Source organism: Scomber scombrus, chromosome 5 (assembly GCF_963691925.1).
Source record: "Scomber scombrus chromosome 5, fScoSco1.1, whole genome shotgun sequence".
In the NCBI taxonomy this organism is placed as follows: Eukaryota; Metazoa; Chordata; class Actinopteri; order Scombriformes; family Scombridae; genus Scomber; species Scomber scombrus.
The window spans coordinates 24,446,011-24,462,742 of record NC_084974.1 but is presented as its reverse complement, the minus strand read 5'-3'; the positions used below and the strand labels follow the sequence as shown (position 1 = coordinate 24,462,742).

The 16,732-nt window shown below is 39.0% G+C and overlaps 1 protein-coding gene across 1 annotated transcript; it reads left to right on the top strand.

Annotated features, from left to right (window-relative positions):
* The first annotated feature begins 1,414 nt into the window (after window positions 1–1,414).
* bbc3 (BCL2 binding component 3) lies at window positions 1,415–16,155 on the top strand. The gene is made up of 4 exons (XM_062419429.1): window positions 1,415–1,724; window positions 4,007–4,337; window positions 10,586–10,785; window positions 13,671–16,155. Exons 2-4 carry the CDS (start codon window positions 4,019–4,021, stop codon window positions 13,764–13,766), a joined length of 615 nt encoding a protein of 204 aa, XP_062275413.1. The 5' UTR covers window positions 1,415–1,724; window positions 4,007–4,018; the 3' UTR covers window positions 13,767–16,155.
* The last annotated feature ends 577 nt before the right edge of the window (window positions 16,156–16,732 follow it).

The following is a 16,732-nucleotide window of genomic DNA, read 5'->3' as shown; positions in this document are numbered from 1 at the left end:
GTTTGTGTGTGTGTGTGTGTGTGTGTGTGTGTGTGTGTGTGTGTGTGTGTGTGTGTGTGTGTGTAGGTGGGTGGTGAGTGTTTTGATGATTCCTGTGTGAGATTGTCACATGTTGAGGAAATGTCTTGTGTCCTGAGATGAGAGATAGAGAGAGATAACAAGGCAGAGAGAGGGGAAGAAAAATACAGGATATGAAGGGGGGCATTGACTGTTAAATTGTTAAAGCCACGGAAGGGCAATCAATATAGAAGTATTGAGATGACAAAAAGAGACAGATATGTAAATATAGACATGCAGCTGGGAGATCATTGTTGGTTTATTAAAACAACGCTGCAGGAATAAAAATAGTCACATTTTAAAAAACACACTAACGGAAGGAAAAAGAAAGAGAGAGAAGGGTGGAAATATGTCAGTGTGTGTGTGTGTGTGCGTGTGTGTGGGTGTGTGTGTGTGTGTGTGGTGGTGGTGGTGGGGGGGGTGCAACAGCATGTCGAGGAGCATGTCAGCACTTGTTATGGAGGAGGAGAGGAGCAGAAACGGAAGTCAAGTTAATCACATCATTCTGTGACTCGGCTTTCTAAATAAAACGTGCTAGCTGGCGTTTAAAATAAATGAACTTAATGGAGTGAAGAAAGAGGCTCTAATGGTGACTTAAGTCGGTATTTTAATGGCATACATTGGTGCATTATGAATAATAAATTATTAATGAGTATCTGTTGAATAGACGGGTGCACATAAAAAGAGACTAAATGTGTAGTTTCTGCTTATTTTTCAATTATTATGAGGTGTGTTTTTGTTTTCTTCACAATGCAAATCCACACACTCAAAACACTTACAAGTATTCTTCATCTGGTGTTACGTTATTTAAAACCAAATAATGTGAACACAGACACATTTTCACATCATTCATTTGCTCATATTTCATGCTGATTCATGCAAATGTACTGTTATTGAATCCAAAGATAAGATATAATAACAATAGTAGTAAAAAATATAGTAAAATAATCACAATATTATGTACAAGAGTAATATTGGTGTTGAGTGATAATATACCTGAGTTTGATGTGGTTATTGCACAGATTTAAAGTGAAATATATGTGTATATTGCACAATTCAACTGGAATTGGTAGTAGGCTTTACCTGAAATACTAATATTGCACAGTAGTGAACATTAAAAGTGCAGTTTGTCAAACCTTATCAACTTATAGATCCGCCCCTGAGCTCCTTAAGTATAGATATGTATATAAATATTAACATTTTTGTACATTTTGCACTACTTTAGGAAAAAGTCGTAAAATGTCACTCGCTTTATTGTGAAAACTCGTACCGGATGCTCTCAGTATTTGTGTTATAAAGAGGGAGGGAGGGACCACTGGGACCGCAAAGCCCGAATAGACAACAACCAACCCCGCTAGTCGCTGCTGCATCACCTGCATCGATATTATTGTTTTTCATGGATTAATCGCAAAGAAAGAAGAGTGAATATATTTATCCGAGACAATCAAAAACCGAGAAGCCTGAAAATGAAATGACACATTTACCCCGAGTGGACTTTCACTGCTCCTCGTCTTCTCCTCCTCCTTCTTCTTCTTGTTGTGATCCCACATCGGACGCATCGGCTGCTTGTTTCTAGTTTTTACGTGTTTTATCCCTTCTGATGTCCACCTGTTACCGTCATTTTCTGACCTGCAGACACACTCACCACGGAGCGTCACATAAACCCAGTAAGTGCTTTAATCAATTCATTAATTAATGAATTAAAAGTGTAAAACAGCTGGAAGGATTGTGGACAGCGCAAAGTTGCATCATCTGTCCAGCTGTCAGATATCTTTTCAGGTGCCTGTTTATTTCTATTATAGTTAAGTATATTAGAAATATTCTTCCTCTTCTTTTAGAACAGACCTGACCTACCACTATTTCCTAAAAGTAATGTTTATGTGTTACACCGTATTTGTGACCTATTTGGTGATTATGTGCTCTTCAGTATTGGAAGATCCTTAAAGTCAAAGTATGTAAGTGTAAACTACTAGTACTTTTACTTTAAGTAGGATTTAAATGCAGGATTTTTTTTTTTTACCTGTCATCGAGTATTTGTACATTGTAGTATTGATCATTTTATGTTATGTGTCATCTTCCAACACTGAATATCACAGAATATCTGATGGACCAACCCCCATAAAAAGTGTAAAACTTGTGTCTGTAACACCAAATCCTGCTTAAAGTACATTTAAAATCTCCATTTAAAGCACTAAAGTAAGAAATAAAGCTTGTAAAACTTTATTTAAACTTAATTAGGATTTTACAGACAGATTTGTACTTGTAATAACGCATTTTTTACATTGTGGTTGTGATACTTCTACTTAAAGAGGTAATGCTCTACGCTTTTTGAGCTGTACACTTAATTTTATAGCAGTGCTGCGATGAAACACATTAATGGTGGTGTTATTATTGAGATTGACGTCATCTTTACAATATAATAATTAGTAATAATATTTTTTTTAAATCCGCATTTCTTGGGCCGGGAAAGGCTCTATGTCTTTTAACAATGCAGGTCACAGAAACTTGAGGGTCACCAAATACTCTAACATCTGTCTGTTAGTGAGCCTTTTGTGGCGTTTATTTTTTTTCTTTTTTCCTTTTTTTTTTCTTCTTTTTTTTTTTTTTACACCTTTGTGACAAGTCCAGACTTGTTTTTTGATCTACAATTTTTTTTTTTAATGATGTTGACATGTAACTGTAGGTGTAAATAAAGTTAAAACATCATTTATTTTTGCACTGTCTGGCACCGCCTGCGTCTCCATAAGCGTTTGAGGCAGAATTCTGGAGCATTTCTTCATGCGGTTTTATGATGGTTGATAGTTTCCTTCCTTTTATTATAAGCTGTTAAGCACCGCTTAAATGGAGACAGACACTCTCTGCATTTCAGTGTGCGTGTGTGCGCGCGTGCACATGTGCTTCCTCGTGCTCGGGCGGCACGGATTTGTTTACAAACACAGAAGTCTCGTGCTCTCATGAAAAATTGGGGCCGCTGCTGCCCCCCAGCGGCAGATAACACCGTATTATGTAGGTTGGTGGGTCAAAGTAGTGCAGAATAGAGGAGGCGGGAAAAAAACAACTGCTAAAAATAGACCTGAACTGTGGAGTTATGATCACTTTATTAGGAACACCTGTGCAATTCAATTCAATACAGATGCCCTGCCTAAATTATAGATTTATGAAGCTTGTATATACTCAGTGTCTGTCAGAAAGGTAATAATCCTACTGAGGTTGTAGAGGTGGTGGTGGACTATTATATTGAATGGTGTTCCTAATATTTTGTCCGCTATGTACATTATCATACATGAGGGGGGCAAAATATTAGGCACAATAAGTGACAAAGCATGTCTTTGCCCCTCCAACTCTTTATTTAAGCATCACTTACAACATGTGTGACAATAATACAATAACAGAAAACACAAGGGGGCGTAGAGGGGGTTCTAGGGGGTGCCCAACAGTAGGGGGAATAATTTATTTTTGGTAAATAGACTGTACTCATATAGCGCTTTTCTAATCTTTTTGACCACTCAAAGTGCTTTTACACTACATATCATATTCACCCATTCATACACCATTTGCACAGCCATCTGGAGCAATTCAGGGTTAAGTATCTTGCCCAACATAAAGGACGTGACTCCACCTTCAGTTTGTTGACACCATCAGCATGGTAGCAGTGCAAAGGGTAAAAGTAATAATCATAAATACATAGATAAAAAAATAACTTAACGTAAACGGTTGGCAATAAAAGTGATAAAGTTGTAAAACTTTATCAGTTTATTGACCTTTCAGCCGTGACATAACATTAAACACACTATATAAACATGGAGGGGATGTCCCATAATGTCCTTTTAAGAACTAAATGTTTAATATTTTAAGTATATTTCCATTTAAAACATAATTGTTTTGTATTCTCTGTCTATCACTATCCATTTATATGTGTGTGTGTGTGTGTTTTCTGTGTCTTGTTTAGGCCACTACTGAGATGGCCCGAGCCGAGACCATCGAGAACGTCGGGGAAACCGGCGGTGGAGGAAACAGCCCTCTTCCTCGCCCTGGCACCTGCCACATGGAGCTGCCGGGCCCCTTTAACACCTGGAGCCAAGTGCACCCTCTTCAGGCCTTCTACCTGTCGTCGTATCAGCTGCATGCGCCCCCTCCCCACCCAGAGGGCCAGGACGAGCCCCTGACTCATCAGCATGTATCTGCGCCGTCCTCAGCGCCGCCCCCTCCTCCTCCTCCTTCTTCGCCGCCCTGCAACCGAGGCACATTTCAACCAAGCGCCTTTTTGGGAGAGCGTTCAGGTAGGATCATAATATTCCTTTAACCCTTTATCGGGCGAAATACTATATTAAGTTACTTCCATTTGCTTTTTTGTGGACCATAAAAGTTCTGCTTTTAATCCATTTTGAGAGAATATATTAGAGGGTAATGGAAAAAATGTGGTGTAACCATAAAAACTTCTTACCAAATAATTAAACTTGCTTAAAAACGCTAAATTCTCAATAAAACACCATATCAACTAGTTTGGCATGATCTTACATTACAACTTTTTATAATAAATAAAGGTAATGGAATACAATTGTTCTAAATATTACATTTAATCTCGGAAATCATGTAAATCAGGAACCATTTATTTATTTTTAATGAGGTAATTATTTGTATGCACTTAAATACACTGTAGGTGGATGAAATATTTAATATTTATCATTATTTTGTGGTTACACCATTTGACATTTTCAGGAGCATTCAGTCTTACTTTTGGTTAAAAAAAAAGGAGCAAATTTCATTTCAAATGACATAAAACCAAAAAAAATACAAAATGTACATTTAAAAAATATATATTTTTGAATTGCTCATCTTGCCAACCCTTATTGGCACTGACCCATCGGCCTTTAAAATGCGGTATTGGTCGGGCCATGCAAGTCAGTAATCATTTAGCGTTTTATAGAATGAGCCATGACAGAGGCGGCGCTGATTTATGATCACTGCTGCACGTTTGCTGACGAGCGGCGGTGGATTCAGGTCCTGATGAAACGGTGGAAAACACCAGATGTGACTCAGCCGCAGCCTCACAGCACCGTTTGCCTTTGTAGACCTCCACCCTAAAGTAAACAAAACAGTTATAGCAAAGTGGAGTATCGGTTTGCTTGTGTGTAGTGTTTCCATGACATGAGACTGCTGTTTGGGTGGTGTTGATGGGGGGACAGGTGGACGGGGAAGGGGGAAGGGGGGTTGGAGGGGGAAGTACAGTAAAAAGAAATAGGAGATGAGAAATGTGTGTTACAGCTGTCACACAAACATCTGAATCTGTCTGTTGCGTGGCGGCCTTGTTACCAGCGTCCATATTTAACTGGTTTAATCATGAAGTTACGCAGAAGTCAGACAGACGGTGAAACTGCTCAGACTGGTTTTCACACCAGACAAGGGTTCAATGTCTGTCTTTGTCTGGTTTTGAGGTCTGAGGAGAGGAGGTTAAATTGGTAATGATGGGCATTAGTCCAGAAAATATTTTAAAAGGTGCTCTTTTGTTCCTGTGATAGATGTTTTCTTCTTATTGCTTGTTTCTTGACTGTGCAGTCAAAAAAAGAGGCATTAAAGTGTTTAAAATGTTAGTTTATGCTTCTCTTTCCACTGTGAATAATGACAAAAATGTGTGCAGTGTTCCCCCTAGACATTTTTGTAGCAGCGGTGCTGACATCAGTAACCTAGCAACACTAGGGGAGTAATCATCTATTATTTTTTCGATTAATCGGATAAAACATTTTTTTTCAATTTCCACCCCTTCATTCAAAAACAAAAACATTATTTCAAATTGACAATGCAAAAAAGTGCTCAAACAACACGTTGCTGCTTGGACGTCCCTGAGCTGTTAATAATTATAAATATTAAATTATAAATAATAATTCAAACAAAACGACTAAATGTTAATGTCTGATAGCTTTAACAAAATAACATACACATGTATGCTACACAAAAATAGGTATTTTCTGTAAATAAAAGATAAATAATAATAATGGTTTATTTTTGTAGTTTTCCATCATTAGGCTACCATACAAACTATGTGCGCTAGATTCCCCTGCTGCTCTCCTCCTCTCCTACTGCTGACTGAGCAGGTAGAAGCTGATAGTTCACTAACTATAACCAGGGAGCACACTGCAACAAGGTTAATGATCCACACAGTGACATTATATCATTGATATGACGCGCAAAAGCGATAGAAAACCGATCGTTTTTTGTGCACGCGCGCAGTCACTCTCTAGTGCGCGCACTTGCTTGCTCGCTCCAGATTCCGGGAGCCGCTATCAATATGCGGGAGATTCACGGAACGTCCGGGAGAGTTGGGTTGTCTGCTTTTATCCTCCCCCTACTTCAGTAGCTTATGAAAGGAGGGGCAGGTTATGTTATGAAGCCTAGCCTACACCGAAGCCAAAAGCGAAGTTATATGGTTAACTAGCTGCAAGCAACTTAATGAAATCGAGCAAGTGATCAACATAGTTAACGTCACGTTACTTCAAGCACAGTCATTTTTGCAGCGGTGCTGAGAATTCCTCGGCTCCAGAAGTAAATGGTTTCTCAGTTGTTTTAAATGTGGTTCTTGTTGTTTAGTCAGAATAAATAAATTAAATTCGAGTGAGTGCAGTGAAGACGGATCCCTGACACCTCTCCATTACGATGCTGGACGGATGAAGTTGAGCTAACATAAACTTCGACACCTGGGGGGAAATCTGGAAGCGTTAGAAAGGGAAATTCAGGTGGCAGCTACTTTCAGGATAGGCAGTCTTACACTGTGGCTCGGAGCCACTGTGTTGTGACAGATTTGTAGCAATGTAAACAGATAAGTTGCCCTCCCCCTCATCTTCTTCCTCCTCCTCCACCTCCGCTCAGCTGTGGGTCAGCTGTGCGTCTCGGGGCATGTTCAGACTTGTCCTCTTGCTGCTCTGGCTGCACAAGAGGAACAATCTGCAGCATTTCCTGCTTGCTTCTATGAGGCGCTCAGCCAGTCAGCACAAAGTAAGTCAGTCAGTCACCATGAAGGTTGCCAAACGCCATAAATGCGACCATTTAGTCACCTTGCAGATCTCTGTAAACTATTTATTTAGTCACATATTCAAGATTATGAACCAGACAGTCAGATACATGTTTTCAGATGTTATGCTTACTAGTGAGTCAATCAGGGAGTCAGTTAGTTATTCAGTCAGTAAACTAGTTAATTATTCAGTTACCAGCAATCAATTGCTCAGATATTTGCATCTCCTAATTAATCAATTAACCAATTAAGGCAGACAAGACAGCAAGTCAGATATTGTAATAAGTCAGCTGGTTAGTTAATAATTCAGTCATTAGATTATCAGCCACTGAATTAGTTTATGTGGATAATCTAGTGTAAATTTGGGTTGTTTGTGATGCTATGGTTTATTTGTCAATTAATGGGCAAGCTGGTTGTAAAGTCAGCTTTTTAGGTTAATTTGTAGGTTATTTCTTTAGTCAATCAGTGAGTTAACTAGTCAGTTTGTCAGTTGGGTTGATAGTTAAGTAACATGTAAAGTTAATTAGCTATGCTGCTAATCTTTAAACTTTCCACCTCTACTTTTTTGAAACTTGTCTTTTTATATTTTACTGGCCTAATTAGGAGGGAAGGTGATGTGGGTTATATCTATTATTTGCTTGTAAAGTGGTCTCAGCAGCTCTTAGCATTGATGCATCTTATCTGCCAGACATGGACCTGCAGGTTGAAATCGGGGGAGACGTTTCTGAGCATTTTAGTATATTTTGACTCTGCTGTTAATTCTATCATATTGGACACTTGGCACAAAAACTATTGAGCGTCATCCTCTTTCGTGCATCCTCTTTAATACAACTTCACTGCTCCCCAGTTGACGACAGAGCATGTCATAGTCAATTAAATATGGTTTTAAGTTATTACACAGAAGTGCTCCCGGCTACTTTATAAACTATTTTTAAAGTTCATGGTTATAACAGCGGACTAAGGTGTGAAAAAGGAATATGTTTAATTAAAGATGAGTGAAATCCTTTTAACAATGGTTACTAGACAGAGTTATTACAGAGTGATGATATCTTGATGTGTTTGTATGTGTAACTTTTATGCGCTGATATTTGCTCTTAAATTAGTGTCGCACAGCCGCTTTCTTCTATGATGTAATGTGTTAATTATTTAATGGATTGTTTGTTTTAAATTTAATTAATCTTAGATTTATTTTGTAGTAAATCCTCATGTAAGACAATGAAGTCCATCTTGGTAAATAGATGATCGGTTGTAAAAAAAAAAAAATATCAGGAACAATGATGGAAATGAGTCCAGGACTTTACCACTCGATCCCTACCCCCACGCCCCCCTCAACCCGCCCCCCTACTGAGCAACCCTGCTGTCTCTCCCTCTCTCCTGCTCCTCTGTCAGGGGGTCTCCCTGTCACCTTGTCGGCCTATCAAACAGACAGGTTTATCCCCAGCACCGCCCCTTCCTTCCATCCACCCTATCAGAGCTCGACTCCCTGCTCAGTCCGCCAATCGCATAGAGACGTCTCTAGGAGTGCTGCCTCAGAGTTACCTTGGCAACAAGCCAGGGTTTTCCCGTTTGTTTGTTTTTCTTTTTCTGCCCGTTCTCTCCTTTCTCCCTCTTGTCTCTCTCTCTCTCTCTCTCTCTCTCTCTCTCTCTCTCTCTCTCTCTCTCTCTCTCTCTCTCTCTCTCTCTCCCTCTCTCTCTCCCTCTCTCTCTCTCTGTCTAGTCACCTGCATCTTTAAGGATCAGTCGTAATCCTCCTAGCAGCAAAGCAGCCGCTGCAGTTGCCAGGGGTGCTCGTTTCTGTGGCAACTCGAGTTGTGGTTGCCGCAGGCGCTTGGCTCCGTGCAGGAGACATGGGTCACTTCATAGAGAAGCTGCGATTGGTCAACATGAAAGACAAGCTGGGCAACAAAAGGAGTGTTGCAGGATGCATCTACTCATATAAAATAGAACTGATATTAACTCCAAAGCTATCTCAATATAAAATAATATAATTAAAGATAAATAAAACTTTAAAATAAAAGTTTACTGCTGCTTGCACTGAGCATCTTGAGTCTGTGGAAAATAAACTGCGCAGTTAAATAATTAAACATTAAAAGATTTTTTGACTGATATTGCAATTATGATATTAAAAGGAATCATAATTATTCTCATTTTAATTGAAAAACATTAAATTTGTTATGGTGCGGTTATCTGTACCAAACAAACACGATTTCTTACGTCTGTAGAATATGAGGACATGTGCAGCATGACAATATTTAATTTAACCCTTAAACAGGCAACATGCACCAGGAGATACATACATATATACATTTTTTAAAACCTGAATAGGGGCAACGTATCTTGGTGGAGATACAACTCATAAAATCCAAAATATCCAAAATATTTTAAAAATGATTTGGGGAAATGTTTACTGACTTAACTACTAACATCAAAGTAAATGAAAAGAATAATTTTCACATCTCATTTTCCACTCCTGCCTGTTTTAAGGGTTAAAAATGGCATTTTGACACATATTTTGCCTTTAACAAATACTGTGCCTCCTGCGATGTGAAAATTGATATAGATTGATACAGATATATTGCAATTTCCCTCAAATGTCGACAGTTATTCAGCTTTCATAAAAGAATAATATCTCTATCAGGTGTTTGTTACACTAAACCGAGCAGACAGAATAAACATGTATCAGCCCTTTTTTAAAAACAAACACTGAAACAGAGTAAACACAGTAAACACATATAGTACCTCTCCATACCAGACTAATTAAGCAGATTAAGAGATTAAAAAGCACCAGGTTCCAAGAAGAGGAAAATAAATCACCGTCACCCCATCGGCTTCTCAAGCAATGTGTTTGTGTTGTGAGTTACGACCCCATCGGGAGGGTTTTGTATGTTTTCAGGGTCAAAGGTCACGACTGTAGTTTAAACTTACATATAATGGCACATTAAGAACATTTACATCAGTTGACTGGAGTGTTTTTTCCCCCTAGGATGCTAAATTTTAAAGACTTTTTCAACTTTGTTCAAGCAATAAAACACGTGCACACATATAAAAGCAAAATATTTCAACATGTATATTTTTTTATTAAAATTTTAATGAAAAAGCAATATTTCACGCTGTAGTTCCTCATTAAGTTTGGTTGAAAGCGGGGGTGATTTAGGATTTCTGGGTCGACCGTGTGTATTTTTGGCTATCTCCTGGCATGTTTGATCACTAAATAAATCTCTGTTGCTTGGCAGTCTGGCCTGTGAACGCTGCCCCTGTGTTGCTACATGTGTACACAGATCTCTCCCTGACTTGAGCTGTCTGCATTAGTGTGTAAAGCAGCTATTAATGTGCGCTGCTTGCTGGGAATCAATTAAGCATAACCAGAGGTTATGCTTTACTGGGTTCTCTGCAGACCCAATAAAGCACTTCCGTCTCTTCATACATCTACATCTACATCTTTCTTCTCAAGAGAGAGAAACGGAGAGTCAGAGCATGAAGTTTGGTGTCTTATGCTGAATTTATTCTGCATTTCTGCTGCAGATTTGGACAGAGTGGAGCTCATGGAGGCCTCCAGGCGACAGGGACCTCTGCCTGACCTGCTGCCCCAGAATGAGCACTCATCCTGGGCTTCACAGCATCACAGAGCCAGCATGGGAGAGCCGGAGCTGGAAGTCAGGAGACTGGCCAGTCAGCTGAGGACGATTGGGGATGAATTCAACACCACAGTCCTCCGGAGAGTGGTAAGAGGAGGGGTGGGACGTTAATGTGTAATTTACAGTGTGTTGAAATTAGTTTTTTAATGCTCTTGAGTTCATGAACTTAAATGGAAGTAAATTTGACACAGCGGCCAAACCAGGTAATTACGTCACATGATGCTATTTAGCCCAAAAACACATTTTCACATAGGCTTAAATTGTGAAAGAGATATCTGTAAATCAGCTGATACACTTTTTGAGCATCAAAACCGCCACGAAATGACTCATTTCATTATCAGAATTTGATCCATTTGGTCCAATTACATTTTGAAAGTTTAGAAAAGCTGCATGATTGAATCGTTTTATCCCCATTGAAGTTAGCTGGAGAGCTAAATCCTAAATTAGTGGTCTTTAGTGAGCATGCTCCATGTGGGTGCATCAGGGCCATAGTGTGTGCGCAGTGGATTTTCAGAAAGAGCCATTTTTGTTGGCTTCATGCACCACTGAGCTACTCATATAGGAATGAAAGGGGCCCTGTTGGTTCTCTTTATACATCCTTGAGTGACCAATATTCTAGTCAGTTTAAAGGATTAGCAGTAAATATTTAGCTTAACTCTTTCATTCATGAATTATGATAACCTCAGTCAAGTGTTTATTATGTCTGTTCAGGCTTTTTTTCATCAAATTATATTACATTACATTATAGTAACATAAATTAACTGATATACAACCTAAAACCGTTACTGCACATTAAGTGGTAGTGTATGGGATGATGCACTAGTGTTCACTGTAGTGACCACTATGCATGAAAGGGTTAATTCCCCCTTTTATGTGTTTTTTTACCCACTTTTATACAAGGCTGGATTTGATTGCATGCACCAAAACAACTGGAAACACAATCATATTACAGCAAGTCTACGTGTGGTTTCGTGTTTTTCCTCTGAGGTTGTGTGTATACAGACGGTTTTCTGTGTCGATGACCACGCCACAGCCACATTGATTTTCCCTCTCTTTCTCTCTCTCTCTCACACACACACACACACACGCACACACACACACGCACACACACACACACATGGGAACTCTCTTATCAGTCCAGTGTGTTCTTGGATAGGTGATCGTGTTAATTTGCATTCATGTGTTGTTACATGTGTGTGTGTGTGTGTGTGTGTGTGTGTGTGTGTGTGTGTGTGTGAGGTAGTAGAGAAGACAGATCAATACCTCTGTGTGCGTGTGAGTGAGTGAATCAATGTCATCTGTGTGCTTTTAGTCAATTATTCTCTTCCTCCCCCCTTACTCTCTATCTCTGTTTAGATCATTTTTTATCGTTACACTTTCTTCTCTTTCTGTCTTTTAATGTTTTTGCTTTCTTCTTGATTTCATATCACACAGTTTTTCTATCTCTCCTTCCCCTTTCTCTCTCTATAAAAATGGCATAAATTAGGCTACTTTTAGATTGATTCTTCCTCCCTCTCTTCATCATCCTCTATACAGCACTGATTCAGTACCTATTATGAGTACAGTAGATTTTCAGAAATTTAATTATTTTCGCCGAAAAAACGCAACAAAATGCTTTCAAACAAACCTCCCTGAAGCTCTCCAGTTAAAGATGAAATGACAAGTATTTATTATCAACTGCTGTCTTATCTCTTGTTCTTTTTATTGTTATTTCTTTATCTCACCCCCTTGTCTTGCCCCTCCCTCCCTGTGTGCTCTAGATCGCGTGAGGAGTTGGCAGCAACTAACCCTCCCCTCCTCCTCCTCCTCCCTTCACCTCCTCCTCCCTTCACCAAACCACCACCACACAGACACACACACACACACACACACACACACACACACACACACACACACACACACACACACACTTAGCTCCCCATTGCTCTCTCTCTCTCTCTCTCTCCCTCCCTCGCCATCCCGCCTTATGTACATAAACAAAGATGATGTCACCTGCCCTCTGCTCTCACTCAGACATGGGTTGCACGCACACATGCACACACACACACACTTGATGAGGGTGTAACAACCCTTTTGAAGACGTGTAGCAGGTTTCTTCACTGAACTTGCTCATGACAGACAGATACTTTATTCTCAACAGCGGAAATGTGTGTGTGTGTGTGTGTGTGTGTGTGTGTGTGTGTGTGTGTGTGTGTGTGTGTGTGTGTGTGTGTTGTTTACAACCCAAAAGCACAGTCAAGTCAGCACACTTTTTTCTTTTTTTTCTGAGCGAGCAGTTTGAAAAACAAAAGGAATGAAGAGAGGGAGGTATGGAGTAGAGATTGTGATGGTGGAAGACAGACAGAGGGAGGGATAACCACAGGCACGTGAGGTTCAGACAGTTTAGAGCGGCATCCTCGACTCACACACACACAAACACACACACACACACACAAACTTGTTTATCTGCGTGTTTGAGCTGTCATCTCTTTTTCTAACGTCCTCCTCGTGTCTTATTCTTATGTCTTATCCCAAAAATTATGTTTTTTTCCCCCTTCATGAGATATTACATAATCAACTTTAAGGATTTATATAATATGAAATGACTAATCACTTATTACTAAAAATACCAAAAAGTTGTATTATTAAAACAAATATATGTATATATGTAATAAATACTTACACAATCACATGAAACTAGTCAAACTTTAAATAACATACATGTTCAAACATTTTTATATTGAAGTCATTTGAAAATTGGATTATTATTTGTGTCTCTTAGCTGTTGCTGCACATGTTAAACAGGGAAAGTAGGAGATGGCTCTGACCTCCAGCTGCAGTTATCTAATTAAACCTGTTTGTAGGTCACTCGTCAATAAATGCGCATTTTTTAGCGTCTCCGCTGGTCTATAAAGGTTAAATATTGAATAATAAAACATGTATGTGTTTCATTTTTGGACTTAAATCATCTCTGTCTCTCTTTGTGTTCGCAGCACGCTGATCCCCATCGGCAAGACTGGAGGGACATCTGGCGAGGCCTCCTCAACTTCATCAACCAGACTCTCAGCACTCTCTACAGGCTCACATAGACAGGAGACGGTTCACCTGCAAGGCACTGGGTAACCATGGCGACTTGAACAACACCCCCCCCCCCCTCAAACTGGTTGCTGCTGTTATCTTCTCAAACTGAAGAAGACTAAATGTGGCCTGAAATCGAACATTTTCTCGAACAAAAAGGCGGAGGAGGACTCAGCAGCCAAAGGGTGTCGGTGCTCGCCCAGCCTGTGGAAACTGGACCGTTCCCGTCTGTCAGTCCGTCCGGCAGCTCGTCTGCTGGTACAGACCGCAGCTTCTCACTATCGTGTCTTTATTTTTGCATCCTGTGATCCCATTCTTGTGAAACTGTGAAATCTGGACGCTGTGGGATGAATTGGGTTAAGTTATTCCACTATGGAGCAAAGCACAGCGAGTGAACTTCTCTCCTAATCTGCTTCATTTCAAACATTACCACGTGCCTTTTTTCTTTAAAAAAATTTGCTCTCAGCGCTCTGTTGAGGTCCAATCCAATTCTGCGACACCTCGATAATCAGCTGCGTATAAAACACACATGCAAAGCAATACACTCACAGACACACACACACAAACACACACACACATACATACACACACCCTCTTTAAGTACTTTGTTTGCAGTCACTAAACTCAACAAGTGTAATTTGCCTACATTCAAATGTCCCAGCTTCAGCATGGCTTAAGGTTATTCAAGAACGTATCTTAATGTCCGTCAACCACCACACACACACACACACACACACACACACACACACACACACACACACACAGACAGGGAATCGCCACTGTACATTCCTCCACGCCGTTCATACTGCCAACGTTGGGAGCTGGCAGCGTCGACAGTGTTCATAGTTACGTGACCACTTGTAAATATCCTTTCGGAAGATAAAGTCTAACAATTTAATGGACTTGAGAAGTATTTATCAAAGCAAGAGTTTCGCTGCGTTTTGGGAGATGTTTGTTTTATATTTCTGAGCAACCATCGGGCGACAGCAGAGCGAGTTTGAATTTAAATCCAGTGGATTTGATGGTAAAGCAGTTTAAGAAAATTACATGATTTGGATCTTTTTGTTTGCAAGTATTTGATGATGTTTGTTAGAAAAAGAAAAAGAAAAAAAAGAAGACTCCCCCGGTTGTGCGATTACATTCACTGTAGTTTGGGACAAAAATGTTTATCGCTCATATGAAGAGCATAATTTATTTTGGAAAGTAGCCGTCTGTAGCTGGTTATTTGGTTCATTGAAAGTTTTTTTTGTTATATATAAATATATATTATAAAATTTTTTATTTATTTTCTTTCCTTTACATTCCTGATTTCAAGCTATGAAATAAGCTGTACTCAAGTTGTAACTGTTAAAACTGAGATGAATTGATTAAGATGAAGGTTAAAGTTGTCACTTAAAGAACACACTGAAAGCAGATACATCACTAAAAAACAAACTATGGGTTTCATCTTAAAGGTTATATATCAGCTTTGGAAATTGGTACCCCATTACTCAAGATAAATAACCAGATTTGATTATTTAAAATGGTACTCTGCTAAAACAATGGTCTTACTACTGTTACATTTACATTCATTCAGAGACATTTCTTTTATTGGCTTTGTCTTTGGTTGTCTCTAGCATCAGAAGCTGAAAGTGATATATTGGCTTTCCGAGTGTATTAAAGTAGATGGAAAAGTACAAAAAATGCTCCATAATCACTAAAAGCATCACAGACTGTGACCAATACTCAAAAGTGGTTAAACACACTAAACTAAACTGAACTGAGCTGATAATTGAATTGAGTGTTCATTATCTAAATTAGGCCCGTGTGATCCAGGACAGAGCTCGTCCTACTGGTGCCACACATGCTAAAAAATAAACATTCACGTACTGTAATGTACTTTTGATTTAAGTGTCCGCTGAAGGGAGTATTTCAACTTTGATTTCAGAAAGCGTTTGACTGACCTTTCATTTAAAATGCCTCAAAAACTCAATGGGGATGTGACTGTCTTTCACTCTGTTTTTGGTTTTCCCGTGTACATTAAACCACTCTCACTTTGGCCTCTGCTACACTGGTTTATATGTTTTTTTTTAGCACAGGGCATTGTGTGTTTTCTTGAAGTTATACTGATACCAGAGCCTATACATGCACAGCTAACGTGGGGTCACGCTGAATACAAGACAAACTGTTGTCAGCACAATAAGACACTCGTTTACTGTTTTGTATATTCATATTTTTTAAACTGATGGCAGATAAAATGTTGACAATCGTTTTGTACGTTTGCTAGCAGTGCTTTCAACCACATCTGATCGCCTCTGGCCACCTGACTCTCCGAGCACTCACAGTTGCTCCCTTCCTGGTTGTTTTTTTGTTTTGTTTTTTTCATGTCAGAGTGCACTTCCTGGTTCAGGGCTCGCCTCCTTCCTATAAAACAATGGCCACTGTTGTCAGTCTCATGCAGTGTAAATTTGCTGTTTTTAAACTTTTTTTCTATTGTAAACTTTCTACATGAATTTTTTACTTTTTTTTCTTTTCTTTTTTTTTATATAATAAAGATATTCAGAATTGTTTTCTCTTGTCAAGTGTGTCACTTCTAACATCTGGTAGTCATGATAGTATTGTATGAACCTACTTACTAATTACATTATAATTCATTTTGTAATCATCAGAATCAGAATAGATTTTATTGTCACTTCAAAAATTTGGTGACAATAAATAATAGTAATTTTCCACATTTAAAAACAGACAAATAAAAGACATTTAAAGAATAAAAAAACATAAAAACTTAAAATTACATAAAAGTGCTGATGTAGTTGGTTAAAGGACAGATAGTGCTGATGTATTAAAGTGCTGTTGCATTTGTGACCAGATGTGTCATCTCATGGATGAATATTATATTTTTATATGATTAAAATATGAAGGGTTAAAGCTTTTTGAACTGATTTATTATTGTTGTCTGTGTCACCATGTAACTAATTAACAATCATGTTCTGTGTGT